The sequence below is a fragment of the Emydura macquarii genome, unplaced genomic scaffold (assembly GCF_026122565.2).
Source record: "Emydura macquarii macquarii isolate MOO-44397 ecotype Brisbane River unplaced genomic scaffold, CSIRO-AGI_Emac_v2 contig_306, whole genome shotgun sequence".
NCBI classification, from domain to species: Eukaryota; Metazoa; Chordata; order Testudines; family Chelidae; genus Emydura; species Emydura macquarii.
The window spans coordinates 8,851,853-8,872,413 of record NW_027130443.1 but is presented as its reverse complement, the minus strand read 5'-3'; the positions used below and the strand labels follow the sequence as shown (position 1 = coordinate 8,872,413).

Below are 20,561 nucleotides of genomic sequence, written 5' to 3'. Positions count from 1 at the left end.
TTTGTGCGTTGTATCAGTGTAATAAACCACCTCAAACATCATTGTTTATTGGAACCAGTGACTAAGTCTGGGGATAGTCCGAGGTGTTTAAACGAAGCATGTTTGAAATTCTCAGCGCAGTTAAAATCTCTTCACGAATGAGACACTTCTGTGTGTGTGTTTAGCTGCATCACGGAAAATCTAAAAATAAAGACCAAGCTAGGTTTCACCAAACTTTATCCCAAAATATATTTTGCGGCTGAGATCATAATGAGACACTTCAGTCCTGGTGGTAACTTGTGGGGGAAAAGGGGGAGAAGTAGTGAGAAACTGCATACAACAGAGACTTGTAGAGGAAGTGCCGTCTCAACCATCAGCAGCGTCATCGTCGTGTTAGCATTACTTACAGCTAATGGCAATTCTCCTTTAGGTCAAGTGCTATCATTTGAGATCATACACTCATGCTGGAAGTGAAGCGCCGCAGTTCAAGTCCCAGCAGAGGGACTGATGCCTCATGTTTCTTAATAAGCTACGTCAACGCAAAACAATCAAATGCCAACATGGGGATCCCACCTACGCGATTACCAGGGTTCTGTGGCAGGCAACAGAATTAACTTACCTGTAAACTGGAGTTTTGCAAGGAGATCCCAACTCGCCTTCCCCTCATTCCGTGCGTGGTTTCATGGTTACCCAGCAGCATGGGAGCGAAAAGAAAAGGAGGGTGGGCTCACACTATGGTAAGCACTGCCTGTGGAGTGCCCATCGCCTTTGGGTTTCCCCCCGGTCCGTTTGGCACACAGCAGTTGCTTCCAAGGGAGGATATCTGCAGAGGGGCACAAATGCCAGAGCGGTCAGTGCTTTGCAGCTCTTCATTCAAACAGGGGCAAGGCAATAAAGCTGGGGGGTGACGGGAGTGGCTTGCCCTCCACTTGATAGCCCTTTCGAGCGGCAAGAGGGGGCTTTGGCAGGTGCCCTGACTGAGTTGTTCGTGCCAATCCAGCGATCACCGTGTCAGTCTCTTGCCAGGGGATTAATTTCTGATTTTACTGCTGCTCTTTATCACAGAGACAGCTTTGAAAGGCACAAATTTTCCATCCCACAATGGACCTGTCACAATGACAATTATATTTAGCAGCGGCAGTTCAGCCTTGCCTTTCAAGGGCTCTGATTACTGCAGTAAATAGACGCCTATTAGAGAAGTGTTGGGAGTGACAAGACAGTACTCAGATCACAGCAGGGCGCCACGAAGGGCCAGGAGCACACTGCGGCCTTTACAAAGTAGATCCAAGAGGGCATTCTTTTCTTTGGGCTGTGGGTGCAGAGGAGAGGTGGAAGAGTAACGCTAGAGATTAAAAATACAATCCTGGTACATAACCGCAGTGAAGAGAATACACACTGCAAATACAATTATTTAAAAAAAACACAGCGCCAAGGGAAAAAATTAGCCTTTTTCTCCCTTTCCAAGCCACCCACCCTGCTGAGATAAAAATACCGCAGCCCCGCCAGCAGAGAAGTAACTAGATGTATGAAGTTTGGGCTTTCGGGCTTTGAGATCAGTGGGGGCACTGGGCATAGACTATGCAGTTGCTTCAGGCCCCAAGCAGTTCAAGGGAGTCCCCAATTTAGTATTACCCGCAAAAGACCATTCATCTTATTTAACGTGGACTTTTTAACAAGTGTATTAATGTGTGTTTGTGTTGGTATATTTTTTGGTTTGTTTAAATAATACAATTAGTATTTTTAGGGAGTGGGTAATGGGTAAGGGCCCCCCAAAAATATTCCTGCTTAGGATGCCCAGTGGACTGGCATCACCTCTTCCTGAGATGCAATATTTTAAGATATAGAGAGGTACATGAATGGCTAGGGAGGTGTCTACTGTTTAGAGCAGAAGATCAGGAGACAGGATTTCTAAGTTCTCCTTCCAGCGATTTGCCAGGTGACACTAGGAAAGTCACTTGTCAATTTCCAAACTTGGGTGTCTGAATGTAGACATTTCAATAAACAGGGGCACAAGCCTATAAAGTGGTTTCATCCCCTGCATAAGGACAGCACTTTGGATTGCCATCCTTTTCAATTTTGTATTCTGAAGCCAAGCCTCTCCCTACAGTTTTGGTTCCAAGTTGCATCCAAATCCAGAAGCAGCCTATTTTCCAGTCCCAGGTCAGAAGCAGCCAAAAACAACTATTAAAGGACTCTAATCTAGCAGAAAAAGGCATAACAAGAATCAGTGGCTGGTGGTTGAAGCCAGGCAAATTCAAATTAGAAATTAGGCCCAATTTTTTTTTTATCAGTCAGGGTGAGTAACTATTGTAACAAACTACCCAAGCGGTGGATTCTCCATCTCTTGCTGTCTTCTGATCAGGACCAGATGCCTGCCTGGAAGATATACTTTATCCAAACAAGTTATTAGGCTTAATACAGGGGTAACTGGGTGAAATTCAGTGGCCTGTGTTGTACAGAAGGTCAGACTATATGATCTAGGGTCTTTATGGCCTTAAAATCTCTGAGGTCTATGAAAAATCTCACACCTGCTCTTATCAAACTTCGGCCAGAATGGTGGGAAACTCATGGAAACAGCTGCGCTCACGAGATTTCCACTCCTTGGGGTCAGAAATCTCATGTGAATGGCTCAGGCCAGGTCACACCACCTCTAAACCCCAGCCTCAAATTGAGTCTTGTGCCTGAACCCAGACAGACCACTTCTCGGCCTAGCTACGTTCCAACAGCTCCATACTGGTGAAATGGTAACAGAGGCCCAAGGGAGAAGCCTTTATCCACAGGCAGGAAGGGAGGCGGCATTAGGCTGTTCGGATAATTTAAACGCAGCCTACCTTTCTCACCACCATCACTTCTTCAGAATGTCTTTGATAATCCTCCTGTATCTATGATCTAAGTCAGGATCTTTCTTTGTTGGCTGTTGTCTAGTGGGTGAATCTGTGCCTCTCCGCTGTGCTAATTGAGAGAAAGAAAACTATTGCAGCACCCTGGCTTGTATCAAAAGTAACCAACCATTCTCCTCCCCTTTCCCATGTAGGTCTGCTGTGTGTTCTAGAGCCAACTTGGCCCAATCAAGCACATGATGAAAGGAGTCGTCCATTAATTTATTTTTAAACCATAATGAGGATGGGGTCAGTCCTGCTGCAGAAACAGCCTGGCCGGGAGCCTCTTTGCTGGAGAGAGGCTGCAGCCCTGATAGTCCAATATTAGCAGCTGGCATGTGGAACGCCAAGCCTATGGCCAAAAGATAAGCCAAAGTCAGCTGCCCTGCCCTGCCGATACTCAGCCAGATTCCTGTTCCGCACTGGAAGAATGGCCAAACTATGGGTAGAACTATTATACAATGACCTGTCAATTGGAGAATAAAGCGGTGGTAGTTGTTTCTGCTCCTCTAATCCTGAATAAAAAAATAGCTCCCAACTACCTTAAATTGGCACAAAACCAAAATAAAGTCAGCAGGCAGTTAACTTTCCTTCCAACGGAGAGGCAGAGTAATTCTAGCCCAATGTTCCATTTGATGCTAACGCCCCAATATCAATTTATAGCTGGGGTAGCACCGTCATCTATGGGCTAGGGTCTGAGCAAGGCCTAATCTACACACAGGGCTGGGAGACAGGAACCTCAAACTCTCATGTGGCCTTCTCCTGTGATCGAGGGCAATTTGCTTGCCCTTTCTGCCTCTGTTCTCCCTGTTTGTAAAGTAGGCATGAAATATCTCACAGGGGTGTTGGGAGGCGTTTTGTTTCTGAAGGGCTTTGAGGTGGAAAGCATGGTGTTACTCAGATCTCAGTGCCAGGCCCACAGGTATTAAGCACAGGCCCTCTGCGTAGGTTCCTGGCACTCTCCATGTGCTATGCAGACAGAACTGTCCATTTATTCCAAGCACGACATTAAGTGTGCTTAGAATAAATGGACAGTTAAGAGTGACCTAGATATATTAGAGGATTGGGCCAAAAGAAATCTGATGAAGTTCAACAAGGACAAATGCAGAATCCTGCACTGCTACAGACTGGGGACCAACTGGCTAGGAAGAAAAGGACCTGGCGGTTACAGTGGACAAGAAGTTGGATATGAGTCAACAGTGTGTCCTTATTGCCAAGAAGGCTAATAGCATGTTGGGCTGCATTAGTGGGCGCATTGCCAGCAGATTGAGGGAAATGATTATTTCCCTTTATTTGGCACTGGTGAGGCCTCATTTGGAGTACTGAGTTCAGTTTTGGACCCCCCCCCACTACAGAAAGGATATGAACAAATTGGAAAGAGTCCAGCGGAGGGCAACAAAAATTATTAGGGGCTGGAGCACATGGCTTATGAGGAAAGGCTGAGGGAACAAGGCTTGTTTAGCCTTCAGAAGAAAAGGTGGTGGTATCTGATAGCAGCCTTTAACTACCTGGAAAGGGGTTCCAGGGAGGATGGTGCTAGGCTGTTTTCCGTGGTAGTAGATGGCAGAACTATGAGCAATGGTCTCAAGTTGCAGTGGGGAAGGTCTAGATTGGATATTAGGAAAAACGTTCACTAGGAGGGTGGTGAAGCACTGGAATGGGTTACCTAGTGAGGTGGTGAAATCTCCATCCTTAGAGGTTTTTAAGGTGCAGCTTGACAAAGCCCTGGCTGGGATGATTTAGTTGGGGTTGGTCCTGCTTTGAGCAGGCAGTTGGACTAGATGACCTCCTGACATCCCTTTCAACTCTAATCTTCTATGATTATAAATATCATCAGTGGCAAGTGCAAAAAGTGCATAGGTAAGTATCAGCCAGCAGTGTCCTCCAGGCATTCTACAGATGAACACAACCAGCTCTTGTAAGTCCGGCAGTGTGAAGACAAGAGTTTCCCGGGAGGTGGCAGTCAATAAAGGGTGGTAAGATAGGAAACTCTACTTGCCACAGAACCCTGACAGTAGCAGGTGCACCTTGCTGGACCTTGTTGAGAGTTCATGAAACCAGTGTTTCTCATCTCACTTTAATCTAAGCAGAGTTTGGAACAAACATTGAGTGTCTCTCCAACCCACTGGCATGCTGGGGGAGAACTACAGTAGTTTCCAGTTTGACCCCACCATGATGATTCCACCCTAGTCACACGTGTCTCCTCTCTTCTCCAGCTTCATTTGTTTATGGCTCAGCCCAAACCAGTCCTTCAGGCACTTTATCCCAGAGTGGTCTTGATTCTTCTTTTGCCCTGCACCTTGCCAGTCATTTAAAACATTGCAAAGTGGGTGCCCATCAGACCAAGCCGCTTTCCTTTGGTGTAAATGACTGTACAAAGTGCAGGGCAATGAGGCCAGGGGATTTTCTTGTAGGAGTGGAGTGAAAAGGACGCACCTGCCTCAGCTCTAGTAGAAGAACCTGCTGCAAAAATTCTTTGTTTTTGCTTCTTCTCCCCCAAAATTACCAAACCATAGAGGAGAAAATGTCTAAAGCCACACCCTGATGTGACACCATCCCCTTTAATCCTCAATGGAATTATTCCCAGCATAGAGCAAACAAATACTGTATATTCCTTTGCCTCAGATCACTTTATCACTTTGTTTAAAAACCACAATCCTGTTGTGAGCAGAGCTACAGACTCCACGTTCAAGGAAGGGGGAAGAAGAGGGGAGAGATGGAAATCTCTGAAGACCTGAATACACTGAAAAGTTGCACCAGTTTAACTGAAATCACTTATTAAACTTGTGCAAATGCTATTTCAGCTTAAGAGTGGCTTTCAAGTTTAAGCTAAACCTCAGTTCGATTTAAGCTAAATTGAAACAAGTCACTCAAACCAAAGTAACTGCATCAACACACAGGGGTTGTTCCAGTTAAAAAAAAAAAGGGGTGGGGAGGAAATCACACCTTTATATACCAGTACAACTTCCTCAGATAGACAAGCCCAGAGATTCAATCCACAGGAGTATATTTCTGTATTTCTTTTTATTCATTCATTTATTTAGTGCTGGTAAAAGGTGCAGGATTGACAGCCCTGGGGACTGAAATCCTATTAACTCAAGAGAAGAGGTAAAAACCCAGGCAAGAGCAGGGCAAGCATTGCCTACTGATAAGCCTCAGCCCCTGCTATAGAGGGGACCAAATGCAAGAGGGGAGTTGAGTGGCAATGTCTCATTCAATCTTTGGCATCTCTGTTGCACTCAACAGCAAGAGGGAAAGCCTCGTGCCAATGGTTTAATGTTGTGGACATTTGTCCTTGAGCAGTTGGACTGGAGTCCATCTCATTTCATGTGGGCCATGGAATATCAGCAAGCTTTTGATCCCTACAGATCGGGGTGGGATTTGAACCAGTGATTTAGACAGTCTTTCAGATCTATCTCCCATTACTTAACTACAAAGCCTTCCAGTCCTCCACTCTTAGGCCATGCTCAGCTAGGAAAGAATAAATGAAGTGTTCCCTTGATTTTGATTCTTAATTGCATTCCCTGTATTCATCTCCTCCAAACACCTGGAGAGCTGAAAGGGACAACACACAGACACAAAGGCAGCTAGGAACAGAGTTGATTGGAAATTTTCATCAAAACAGACAATTCTACTAAAAATTCAGTTTCTTGAAAATTTTCCACAACTTGATGTGAAACAGTTTTATTACAACACAGACAGGTGACATTCTGATCTAGAAAATAAGATGAGGTTTTAAAATCTATACGAAGTAGCAGCTGCCTTTAACATTTTTAAAAAACAGATGGTATCATGATTACTATATTGCATAATATGACATTTGCTGGTGGATTCTCTGTACCTTAAAGTCATGATTTGAGGACTTTAACTCAGGCATAGATTAGAAGTTTATTACAGGAGTGGATGGGTTAGGTTCTGTGGCCTGTGGTGTGCAGGAGGTCAGACGAGATGATCGTATCGGTTCCTTCTGACCTTAGAGTCTATGAGACATGGCTTGACATACAGCGTGTTTACACACGTTTAAAGAGTGATTTAAGTTAAACCGGTGCAACATTTCCGCAAGCAGCTGGATCTCTAGCCCAGTCAGTCCGTGTGTTTGGCTGTTATCTGAAAGATTGGTGGCCCAAGCTCTCCCAGGAACACGGTTGTATCTTTACAAGACTAGTTAAGCTTCCAAAGAAGGTTGTGGAATCCCCATCACTGTTCAACCTGTTCTTAAACCTCCAAACACCTGCCCCAGTTGTTTTAGATTTACTTGATCCTGTCTCAGCACAGGGGGCTGGACTGGGTAACTTCTCCAGGTCCCTTCCAGCCCTACATTTTTATGATTCTATCTCAGGTCAGATTATGCCTTCCTACTACTGGCATGCCATGAAATGAAAAAAATAAAAATAAAAATGATAAAATGAAAAACCAAATCTATTGTTCTGAAACAAAATCTCCCCCTCCCCAATAAAATTCTCATAATGGAATTTTTTTTAAATTTCCATTTTGCAGGAAATTTCAAAAACTTGTTTTGTTGCAATTTGGAATGAAAACAAATTTGAAATGTCAAGACTTCCCACAAGACAGAAATGCCAAATTCCAACCAGCTGTAGTTAGGAAGGGTTTCAATGCACTTTTTGAAGCAGCAGCACTGATGCAGAACAGATAGCAATGGTTGGAAAAGAGAAATGCAAAAACAAAATAACCCCAACTGATACAAGTACTATGTCAAAGATCTAAAACACAGATTCCAGAAGCATATGAGAAGATTTTATAGATTAATAGATTCCAAGGCCAGAATGGATCATTGTGATCATCTAGTCTGATCCCCTGTATAACACAGGCCATAAAACTTCTGCAAAATAATTCCTAGAGTAGATCTTTTAGATAAACATCCAGTCTTGATTTTCAGATTGCCAGTGATGGAGAACCACCACAACCCTTGGTAAATTGTTTCAATGGTTAGTTACCCGCACTGTCAAAAATTTACACCATGTTTCCTGTCTACATTTGTCTAGCTTCAACTTCCAGCCATTGGATTGTGGATTTCTCCACTAGATTGAAGAGCCCATTTTAAAATATTTGCTCCCCATGTAGATAGATATTTCTAGACTGTAATCAAGTCACCCCTTAACCTTCTCTTTGCTTTCATCTACTCCTCTCTTAAAAGGCGTGTGACCATGGAACTATAGCCATGTAAAAAGGGAAGTACAAAGGGTGTTGGAGAGAGAGCATGGAAGCTGTACTGAAAATTCCTGGCTCTCTGTGCACGAAGATCCCAGGTCTGGGAGGCTGCAGGAAGATGGGAGAAAAGCTACTGGTGGGGGGTGGGGAGCAAGCTTCAAAATGGGCAAGAACACACCCATGAGAGACACTCATTGTTTCTACTGGATCTAAAATACCACGAGAACACTCGCCCCCTGGTATTTCCACTTCCGGATCAGGTGAAACAAAGAGGTGAAGAGCTGACCAACATATTTAGAAGTTTGGGCCCTTTATCAACTTGATCAGAGAACTACTCCATTCATTCCTAATAAAGGCCCTAGGATTTTGAGCTTAAGCATCATGAACCAATGCATGTGAAGTATGTCGCAATGCATCGCCCTCATGGCACTGCTGTTTTTACATGATGTTCAACATTTCTCCTCACCTGCAAGGAAAGAATCCTCCTCTCATCCCTTACTGAGCTCCTGTCTTCCTTCCAACAGAGAAACCGACGAGCTAACCATCTCTCTTCCTCTCTTATTCCACCCTCCAGGCTCAGGGCTAAATGTCTGGCAGCACTGAAACAAGAATAAGCGGCCTGTTCATTCCTGTCTTTTCAACGCTGTCAGCAATTACCACTGAACGGCTTTGTTGTGTGAGACCTTTTGGGGCATGGACTCACAAAGGGAACTCTGCCAGCTTTTACACTAGGATTTAAGATGTTTGCTCGTGAATGTGTCCAGCGAATCACAAACCCCAAAACAGGAGCTGTCCCTCTCTGAAACGACAAGAGCACTTGTTGTCTCCGTTAGGACTTCAGAGCAGGAAGGTAGCGTAACAGATGGTTATCTGGGCCCATCACTATCTGCACCCACGAGCAGCACTCCACAGGGCAGGCCAAGAGAACTGGGGGAGGGGGTGAGGGGGGAGGCTCTGAAGTCTGTTCATCACACTGATCCCAGCTGCCCAGCAACAGGAACCTGCAGCGCACGTAGTAACTCCTTCCAACCCCTTGTGCCTGACTCGACGAGAGAGGTAGTGGGAATTCCAGAGATGAAAGGAAATGGCACACGTCAAGAAGATGGAAAGATGGGGAACCCTCCTGCCCCCCAAAAAGGACAGAGGAACATTCTCCAGCAACTGATGCAATTCAGGTGTATGGGTAAGAAATATCCCAAATCCCCCGGGATATGAGAGAGAGGTTGGAAGAAGAGACTAATGAGGGGCATTCATTAGAAGACTCTCCATCCCACCCCAAATGGTGCTCAGAGTACTGGGATGAAGGAATAGTGAGTGAGACTCTTAGCTAGCTAAGCAGTAGCAGTATTTACACTTATCCTCATGGTGCTCACATTGTGAGATGACATGGAATAGCAACATTTTCTATTCAGCCCCACATAATCTAGCTCAGTGAGGAACTGAATAGGGAAAGGGCCTAGATTAGTTTCTAGATCCACAAAGTGTCAAGACTTGGAAAGGCTAGTGTGAAAATATCTACTCCATCCCAGCTCTATGATGCTCTGATAGGAAATGTTGATAGTCTTTCTGATCACTGGTCCAAGGCCATTGCTTGGAAACATTTCATTGGTCCTTAACGTGGCTTTACTGGACCATCACAAAGGGTTGCTGGTTGTGGCAGGTCACAAGATAGTGGACCTTAAAATCAAAGGACAAATTCTCTGCTAGTGACTGCAATGGAGTTAAACCATCAGAGACTTTGGCCCACACATTCTTCCCATGCTCCTGGATCAAACAGTATGGTTTTATCAGACTACCTTGAGTAAAGTGAGGAAGCAGGTATCAGTGAGCTGAAATCTAAGGGATATTGCTTTCAGGTGATCTGAAGCTTTAGTCACTAACCATAGCAGTTTACGAGATCTCTCTATAAAACAATGTCACAACTCAAGTGGGGGGGCGGGAAGGGTGGTGGAAATCAGAAAGAGGTTCAGTGTCTGCGAGACCAGCCAGGACTAGAGAGACATGTTGAACCACTAGTGGGATGGCTAAAAGACAGATTCTCAGTAACACATAGCCACTGGTGAGCTCCAGAGGGGGAGCCATCTTAGTCTGTTTTTAGCAAAAACAGCGAGAGTTCAGCAGCACCTTAAAGACTAACAAATGTATTTGGGCATAAGCTTTCGTGGGCAGAAACCCACTTCGTCGGATGCATGAGCTACATGCATATAGCTAGTGGTGGTTCACAGAATCACAGAAACGTAAGGCTGGACGGGACCTCGATAGGTCAACTTATCCAGTCCCTTGCATGAAGGCAGATCTAAGTATTATCTAGACCAGCCCTGAGAGGTGTTTTTCTAAACTCTGCTTGAAAACCTCCGATGACAGATATTCCACAACCTCCCTATTTTGGGCCTTAAAAACCCTGACTAGTCACTAATCAACCAGTGCTTTTATGGCACTGATCCAGTTAAACCAAGTCCCGGACCTTGGATCACCACGTCAATTCACCAACCTCAGCTTCTGATGACCAAGTTACTGGTCAGCTTTCACCAACCACTCTCACTTGGGAGCTTTCATCCCTTCCAGCACAGTAGCTTTTACTTAGAAATGAAGAGACTTCAATCCCCTAATTCTGAAGTGCTCAACAGCCTTTAATTCATTATGAACCTAGAGGCAGAGAAGAAAATGCAAAAAAATACATCACATTCTTATTCTAAGAGGGAAAAAAAAAATCAATATTTTTATAGCACATAATCAGACATTTACAAATATATTTCACTTGGGGGGGGGGGGGGGAGAGAGGGGAGGGGGAGAAATGTGCATTTCCTATTTCTTTTTCCATAGTCTGATGCACAGAAACCTTCAACATGGTCATTATAGATAATCTGCACAAGTCATTCCTGAACCAAGAGAGCTTTAAGAACGAACAAAACAAAGGAAAAACCCAGCAACAAAGAAGGGCATTCTACAGTTCCAGATTCACGTTTAAACATAATTCACCATCTGAATATGGGGGTCAGGGAAACACACTTTTTTTGTTTTTACAATATAAATAGTATTTAAAAAGGTACTACATATGAATACAGCAATAGTGCTACTTCAGTCAGGACTTTAACATGCAGAGGAAATCCCTCACTGCTCACAACCACCCAACCCATCCCACCCTACCTCCCGTCCCATACCCCTTCAAAAAAAAATCCTCTGCTGTTTAAATTCTCTTTGAAATTGTTTTAAATATTTCTCTATGGCCAGGCAACCATTAAAACATCTATTTTTTTTTATACAAGCAAATTATCCTTTAAATCATGCCCTAGCCAACAGGCAACAGCTATGCAGGAGTAACCACTACACAGGTGCAGCAGCAAATAAAGGAGAGGTGTCATCTAGGTTCTAATTTTTCTTCAATCCAAAATGACACAAACTGGACCTTCCAGGACCTTGTCGTCCTCTCTCTCTCTTTTTTTTAAAGTACATTCTTCTTTTATAAATTCAGTCTAATGTTTTTTGGAGACAGATTCATTTGGAGAAGTTGAAAACTTTTTTTAAAAAAAGAAGAATACCTGAAAGGATCTCAAACTGTTTTATAAAACACACAAACAAAAAAAAACGCAAAAACACCTCACAGCAAAGGCAGCAAGAAGTGAAGGGAATTCTAGTTCGAATACTGCACTCCATTTCCATTCTCTGGCTGGGACAGTTAATATCAGTCTAGTCCGTTAAGAAGCTAATTACTATCTGTTAGCCTCCAAATCCTTCCCATTTACTCCCCTGAAGATATCTGAATACAGTCACTTTAAAAAAAATATTGACTGCATTACAACAGGGCTTAAAAAGAGCATATTGTTCTTCCCAGCCCAGGAATTTCAGGGACTCAAGTGTAAAAGATTGCTAGGACTTGTTTCCTGGATAGCTGTGTTAACTCACAGCAGCTTCACAAGCAAAGACAGAGGTGGCTTTGAACAGATGCTGTACATGTACCAGACCCCCTCCCACCCACCCACACACTGCAGCAGCCTCATCTCCCTGCAGTGCTCCACAAAGTCTACATTATTTCTCTTCACTTCAAACCTGACCCAAAGCCCGCTGAAGTCAGTGGAAGCCTATTTCCACCAACCTTCATTGGCTTTGGATCAGGCCTTTCATGCAGCAGGAGGTTCTTACCGAGGGCTCAGATGAGAGCTGCCCACTCAGTTCTTCACAATTTGTTTCTGACTTTAATACTCATTTAACACTCAATAAACTGAGCGCACACAAACGCAGGCTTTCATCCCACTTCACCAGGAGCATCTCAAAGGCTCACTCCTTACCTAGGTAAAGGATGTCACAACAATCAAAGGTGTTTGGGGAATATCTTCTTTAATGGGAAAAAAAGAAAAAAAAAGATACACACACCTCCAAGGCTTCTGTTATGGAATGATTCACTCCACTGTACGCTGCACTGCTCATAAACAAAGAAAAGAAAAAGGTTCCTATGGGAGCCATGGCTAACAGAGCCAGAACAATCCCTTTTCATTCCACTCTCCGATAGGAAGGAGGGTGGCAGATCTTAAAGGGGATGGCAGCAACAGAACAATGCCTGCCAGACCTGGGAGGGGAAGAACCATGTGGCATATATGGAGGCTGGAAAGTCTAAGTGACTGCAAAGATGAGGAAGGGAAAGACAAGGAAGAGGTGTATGGGGAGCAAATACCACTGTCCAGCCAATTCCCCATGGTTGTCCTTTGCTGATGACAGGGCAGAAATGCATACATCCACCATCTATCCGTAACAGAACCATCAACTGCAACAACGTTCAGGTTAGGAGACATTTCTTTCCCCACTTCCCCAGGTTACAAAGAAAACATTGCTTTAAAAAACAAATCATGACGATTTCTTTTGTTCTCCCTCCCACTGCAGTATTAATTACATTTCAGTTGTGTGGAGTGTGTGTGGGGGGAATTATTTTATTTTTTTCTGTTTTAAAGCCATGATCTAGAAAAAATGGTTTGTGGAAATTGTCACTTTCCTATTTTTGTTTGTGTCTTTTTTTTCTTTTTTTTAATAATGCTCATTTATAGAAAACATCACAAAGGTGATATATATATACAGAAATCATGATTCCAAAGGCTGCTTCAGTAGTCAGTGAAATAGCACCTTTTAAAGACAAAAGAGTTTGATGTGGTTTAAAAATCTGAGTCATTTCATTTTTCATTAATTTTAACCCTTTCCAAAAAAAAAAAAAAAAAGAGCCAGTCACAAAGCTCCATTAGTACAAACTCTTCCAAAGTCTTCATGTGAAATATTGTCTGAAAGGGTTTTGAGCTCCCTATTCTAACGGTCAGCAATGCATCTGACAGAGTAGAGGTAGCCTGTAGCCAGACAGGATTTTCTTGCAGTCCAAACCAAGAACAGATGAAAGGAATTCACAACAGGCTATTGCACGGGGCTGGCCTTTTGTTCCACAGTTTCCTGGTTACTTTTCCGAAGGGTTGAAAAGGGTTACTTTTTTATTTTTAATAATCCTGGTTAAAACATGTTGCTCTGTGTTCCTGGCTGGTACTGCGTCTGCAGCAGGGTCTCCATGAAGGCCAAGTAATCCGGATTCTGACCATAGTCCTCGGGATTCCTGGAATTCCCCACTCGGGGACGTTTGGCTGCCTTCACTTCGTCTCCCGAAAACACACCTTCCTGAGGGGCCCCAGTGGTGAGGGACTACAGGAAACATGAAAGTACAGTCATTACAGGGGAAGATGCTTGAGAAAGAAGTGTATCTGTGTAACAAAACTGCTTGGAAATGAGAAAGTGAACATTGCACTAAGTTCATGCTAGAAAACCACTGAAGGACAGAAAGCGCAGGGACTGGCTCAGAGGAACACACTGGGCTTGCGGGATCAAACTCAAAAAAACCTTCAAGTATGCTTCACTTCTGTAGCTGGGTTTCTTCCACTCTCTAACTCCTACCTCAGAAATCCATTGGCACTGCAGCCCTTCTCTGTCTGCTCAGGTTATTCATTCATTATACAAAGAACCCTGGTAAAGGAAGCTTCTCTTACTTCCTTAGGCCTGGGGGAGGGGGAGCCGGCGACGGGGGTCTGTTTGGTGAGGGGATCACTGTAAGAAGACGAGACTTCTTATACACTGCCTCTTTTACTCTCAAAGCAGAGAGAAGTTTCTCAGTATGTTGGACTACTTCCTGTTGTTTCCTTCTTTTGTCCAGCTGTTCTGTATTAAAGTACCTTGTATGTCACTCACACAGAACTCTTCCTAAAATCTCTGGGAACAGGAGGTACACAGAAAGAATTAAGAGTTTCAAGTCAGATGTGAGTTAGTCACTTTTCATCATGTATATGTGCCTGCATGTGCGAGATAGACAGCGAGCAAGAGACCATGTACGAAGGGGAGTGGGTGTGCGTCAGTCACTATGGAAAAGTTACAAAGCCTGAAGGTCAGTACCCATCAAAAATGATATCCCTGCCATGTCCTACCTTACCACTTAAATTCATCAGCTTTGTTAAAAGGCACCGCTGCACCCAGATACTAACAACAATGTTGTCTAAATAAAAACTGACAATCTCTGTGCACTTGATAAAAGCAAACAAAAGCAGCCCATGTCCTCAGAACCCACTTTAAAAAAAGGACAAAAAAGATAAATTACACACAGCATAGACCTTTGGAATTCATTGCCACAAAATCTCCGAGATCAGAGGATTCAAAGAAGGATGAGACATCTATATAGATAAATGACAACATCCAGAGTTATAAGGGATTTAAAAACCCTTCAATATTTCATGGTATAAACCAACCTATAACAGACGGAAAAAGTTTCTTCCTAATCCCTAGAGGTAAGTTTATTTCACATAACTGTCCAATACAGGGTTATTTTATTTTAGGTGCTACTTCAAGCAACTGTTAGTGGCCACAGACAGTATTAGCAGTCAGACATGACAATGGACCATGGAGACCACTGGTGGAACTTGGTACGGCAGTTCCTCTAATCCTAAGAAGAAGTTCTGTCTTTATCATGCAACAGTTGACATCACAGGCATCTAGAACAAAGCAGGAAGTTGTGTATGCTTCATTGCTCTGGGCATCCGATCTCACTTGCTGAAGGGGATGGCTTTAAAAGTCAAAGCAGCATCAGGTTTCAGGAAAAATAAAAACAGCAACTCTGGAACCACAGATTCCAATCTCAGTAATATCAACTCAGCTCTTCCTATTTTCTAGGTTGACTAATTAATTTCCATGCAGTTAACTGTGGCTATGTCTACACTATGATCTAGAGATGCAATTCCTTTGCTCATATTCACATACTCATAATAGATCTCATCCAGATAGCATGAGTTAATAGCTGGATAGCTGCAGTAGCACAGGTCATATGTAGTGCAAGTATATATAGAGGAATCACACCCCTAGCTCATAGTGTAGACAGACTGTATGTTAGTCTTTTAGAAGAAGCTTAAAAAAATAGGGTCCTCTGTGTTCCATGGGATTTTTAATATCTGTTTGGAAGTTTTTTATTTGGTTAGAGCAGGGGTTTGCCCAGTATCGTTGGCCAACATTGCCCAGACACCATTGGGCTGCAGGCCAGTTCACCTGACCACTATCTTCTCACCCCAAAAGTGGCAGCATTTTAGTGGTGGAGTTTGTGTAACTGGTATCCTATAGGATACAAGGCTCTTTATTGAACGCAAGATCTCTTAACTAGGGAACACAGAAATCAGGTCTTGACGAGCAGGAATTGTTTAAAACCTTTTCAACTGTCTTCATTAGTCATTTCACAATCTTACACGTATTCTGTGAATGAATTAGGGTCCTATGGGTCCAGAAGGGAGAAGGCGCTTTTGGGTCACTTGCAAATAGCCTTTAAAAGAAAATCTAATGAGCATATGTGAGAAAAAGCCCTTTGTTTTTTTCTGCGCAGACTTGATACCCACCAGGCGAGATTTCACTCTCTTGGGAAGCTCCTCCTCCAACGTGTAAATATCACCACGTTTTACCATCAGCTGGGAGCCATCTTCAAACTCTACCTGCAGAGGGCACAGTAGTAATCAGGTGATTGGTTTCTCCATTTACAGTACTTCAACATCCTCAAGCGAACAATTCTTTCCTCACCTCCTTTTGTCAGCCTAAAAGCTCTCCAAGATTCTCTGATGGACACAGTGGCAAAACATTAAGAAAACACCCACCCCCTGTCGTAACATGGATATGACATTCACATTAATAAGCCCTTATTCCTTCTTCAATTAAGTGGGTTTTTTTAAACACAAGTCAAAATAAAACAATTCCAGATCCCAAAATACATCTGTGTTTTAACAAGGAACAATAATCAGTCAGGTGTAAAAAACTGTGTTAACTCCTCATTCCAAACCTCTTTCACTGAGCACTGATGACATCATGAATTATGGAACAGGAGATGTTAGAGGGATGTTTATTCATGAAAATGAGCATATGAAATTTTAATAAATAAAAAAAAAATGTTCTCAGAGCCTCTTGCTTGCTTTGCTGAAGACTTACTGTAGCCTCCTGAATAATGCAGAAACACACACAATACCGTTTAAGAGAAAGGTAGGGTCTGGTTTAAACTGGAGAAATTCAGAAGGAGAAAAGAATCTGTTTTGAACTTGTCCCCCGCCCCTCCACTGTTCCCAGATGTTGTGGTTCATCAGTTATGTAAGGTCAGCACCACCTGAGAACCATACATCAGCTGTAACAACTATGCTCAAGGGAATAAGTTATAGGTAGTTTAAGTTTCCATTCTGAATAGATACACAAAGAAGGTTTAAAGACAAACCACTGGAGTAAAATTTTCAAAAAACATGCACCCAAATTGAATGTGCAAGACGTGGGACACGTAACTGCATGAGTTGCAAAATGCACAAATGCAAACGTGCCTGCATATTTTGCTCTCATTTAGTGCTGGTAAAATAGATGCTTCCTCAAATTTTTAAGCTTTTAATGCTTTTCTAAACTATCAATATGTGAATTTCCTATATTGTGACTAAATCAGAAAGCAAACAGATTTTCCATGGTACCACACAAAAGTTTAAATCTATGTTAAATCAGATTGTGTCTTCTTTAGAGCATCATGCCAAGGAGATCTTTAGGATACAAGTCTGTGGATTATTTTGCTCTTCTGCTTGCACGTCAAGACTTTAGGCAGGTTTTGTGAAAAGACTAGAGTAAACAGTACAATAGGCCCCTCTTAAACAAGAGTTCTGGGAAATTTCCCCCCCTCTTATCAAGATTACTCAGGGACACCAATCTACATTGCACAAAATAGTTGTTTGTAAGCTTCATTGCGTTGGTTTAGTTAAATCAAAGTGCACAAAGTGCACTTGAAACCGCACAGAATTCTGGTAATTTTAAAATTTCTTATGGCCCTTTTAACCTGGACGTAGTCAAAGGACTACTGTTGAATTTGGTGGAACCTCATGTTGAAATGCTTGACCCGGTTTCTGATTTCATCCTCCCTTTACTGCTGTTTGCTAGCCTATTGCAAACAGTAATCCCATGTGGTACAAAACACAAGACAAAACTGCTTCAGCGCTCAGGCTTGTGGGTTGCAGAATTGGCTGCTTCTGTTCTCTACTAGAAAAGGTAGCTGGTGACATGAGTGACAAGATTGGAGTCTGAAGGGTTCTAATTATTCACAGAATAGGTAAAGGATACATAGCAGCAGGACATTGTTCCCACACAGTGTTCTGCCATGTACAGTCCCATGACTCTCCAGGGCAAGTGTAGAGTCTCCAAGCCCATTCTATTCCTGATTTCCACTTTTATTACCAAGAGGGTTTTAATTATGTAAATACCTGTTTGTTAGGAAATGGAGGTCATGAGCTCATTTCAAACAGGCCATTGAACAGACATCAGACAATGGTAATATCAGGTCATTTCTGACCGGGTCAGATTTGAAATGATGTCGTAACCCATTAACAATCCCAAACCAGCCACTCCCCAACAAATATTCCCCCTGTGGATCTGAATGGCAGCCACCCCCCTTCAGCAAGTTCTTTATGTTTAGGTAACTTCTCTCTCTCATAAGCTCTTCATCGTAAGTGAAGGCTCTGTCAGGAAAACTTGCAAAAGGAGCAAGGGAAGGCTTAGATTTCCAGTCAAATAATCTTCCTGCGATCAGGACTTCTTTAGATCAATATTTTTTTTGTCATAAACTATCTTTAAGAAAGAAAATTTACTCTGGGCCAGAAATCGTGTATAGAACTTAATTAACAATTCACTAACCATTTCTCCTCTTTTCTCTACAGTTGTTTATCCATTGCAGTTACAGATACCAACTCAAGCATCCTTTTTCATCACAGAGAAAGGGTGCAAATGAAAAGAAACTGCTGTAAGTTTTTAGGAGCAGATGTGTGTAGACAGAGGCACATGTGTGTACATGCATCCACAATCTGCCATCCTGACTCTCTTCATTGAGAGCATTAGAGTTCCTGTAGGAATACAGGAAATGTTAACTCCAGAAATCTCATTAGGTCTTCATAAATACAACAAGTCTACTCTACCTGTGAGGTATAAAGCCTATCTAATGCACAGGTGTTGCAGTAAGGTTTTTAGGACCCCTCTCTATTTACCTGATAAATCTGACTGATCTGGGCTGCAATAAACTTGGCTTTATAGATGATTCCATCAGTCCACTGCAGCTGAACTAATTCGCCTTCTGGAGGGGGTCCCATCTGAATGCAGTTTCTGCTCTAAAGACAGCATGGTGAAGAAAGTTAGGAAGACAACAGACATAAATAAAGCTTGGGAACAAGTTAAACATAGTCATGGTGACCTCCCAGAGAACGTACTACAACAACAAAAAGCTTTAATGTAAGGACTCAGGAGGTTACCACACCCTACGCAAATTTACATCTGTTCAAAAACTCACTAAGCATAGGCAGGTTACAACCCATTACTCAAGTATTAAACCAGTTGTTTGCACCAGCTGCTGCTAACAGTCCTTTGCAATTCTACAGAACTCTCAATCCAAGGTCCTCAAAGCAACACAGCCATTAATAATCCCCAACCATCCACTCCCCAACAGGTATTCCCCCAGTGGATCTGAATGGCCACCCCCTTTCAGCAGGTTCTCTGTGTTTAGGTAACTCCTCTCTCTCACAAGCTCCTCATTGTATGTACATGAAGGTTCTGTCAGGAAAACTTGTAAAAGGGGAAAGGGATATATTATCCTCATTTTACCAGCATGGGGAAGGGGACATGGCAAATCAGTGGCAGAAGTGGGAACAGAACCCAGGTGTCTTGATCCTGCTCCAATTCTTCAATACATTCCCTCCCTCTAATCTATTTACTATATTAAAGCAAACTTACACATTGTCCAATCTATTTCCTCCAAAACAGGACTTGGTAGGGAAAAATGAGACTGTTTAAAAAAATGCAATTAGTGTGCAAAATAGAACAAACTGTTCTCTTACATCAGCAATAAACACTTTTGGTAAAGGAACAAAAAGAAAGGAAGCCAGGTAAACTAAACAAAGTCATGATTATTGAAGGAGATACATGAAGAACACTTTATGCATTGGCTATATGGCCAGCAATACTTTTTTAACTATTAAAAAAAGATGTTTCATTGTATGATTTGTTGTTCCTTCCCACAATGTAGGCAGGGATGCAGCATTGTACCGTATAGATTCTATCTTCAGTTATAGAGGAATCTAAAGAGCTTCTTACAGTAATGCTTTCCGGGTAAACGTTGTCACTGTAAGAGCCATCGTCAAAGTTCACTTCATAGAAGGTTTGTGTTGTCATGCCAATCACTTTACACCTGTAGTAGAGTCCATTGCGGTTCTTCGTAATCACAGTCTGTCCCAGCGATATCTCCCTCCGAAACTGGATCTATGGAACAGAGGAAAGGGACCAATCAGGGATCATAAGAACCATGAGAGAAACAGCACAGAGGAGGAATTTTAAATAGAAGACAACTTACATTGTGGTTGGCTGCTTTATGTTTGAAGCAAGTGATGGATACAACATATGGCCAATCGTCTGGCTCCATGGGTACCCCAGCGGCATGTGCACAGGTCACATGGAAGGAAGTGGAGCAGTGCTCGTAGGAGCACTGAATGCAGGCACCGGACACCTTCTTCATCCGCTTCCGGCAGTACACACATTTCTGAAGAGAAACACAGATTCACGTTAGGCAATGGAGACAAAGTCAATAGTAGCTTTTAATCAACATATTTGAGGCTGGAGGCAAAGTCAGATATCCATTTACCAGACCCGGTACAAAACATCTCGATGTTATCAACAATTTATACTAATGCAGAGCTCACAGATCCCAACCAGGATCAAGGATGTCCCATGCAGGGCACTGCAGACACAAGGATAGTCAAATTCCTTTCAATCTGCCTGCTCAACCACATGCACTCATTTAGAGCCAATCCTGAGCCAACACACACATCCTAAATATAGAAGGCACACAGCACTATTTGTCCAACAACAAAGTGATGACATTTTAGTCTCTCAAGCAACTATTACCAATATAATCCATCAGACACATATTGGTCAATAAAGTCCTCACAAAAACAATCTGGGACAACGTTCACTGGAGTGTAACGTATC

General features: G+C 42.8%; 1 protein-coding gene across 7 annotated transcripts in view; it reads right to left on the bottom strand.

Moving 5' to 3' along the window:
• KDM4B (lysine demethylase 4B) overlaps positions 1-20,561 on the bottom strand; it is a 218,782-nt gene that overhangs the window by 30,937 nt on the left and 167,284 nt on the right. For 4 of the 7 annotated variants that reach the window (XM_067558487.1, XM_067558498.1, XM_067558506.1 and 1 more), the window contains 5 exons: positions 19,927-20,112; positions 19,671-19,835; positions 18,572-18,691; positions 15,920-16,012; positions 12,021-13,697 (listed from right to left, as the gene is read on the bottom strand). In XM_067558487.1, the coding sequence (XP_067414588.1) occupies positions 13,512-13,697; positions 15,920-16,012; positions 18,572-18,691; positions 19,671-19,835; positions 19,927-20,112 (750 nt within the window). In that variant the 3' untranslated portion in view covers positions 12,021-13,511. Of the gene's footprint in view, positions 1-12,020; positions 13,698-14,765; positions 15,032-15,416; positions 15,847-15,919; positions 16,013-18,571; positions 18,692-19,670; positions 19,836-19,926; positions 20,113-20,561 lie in introns of those variants that run through there. The other 3 variants (XM_067558521.1, XM_067558529.1, XM_067558512.1) reach the window with 3 other exon arrangements.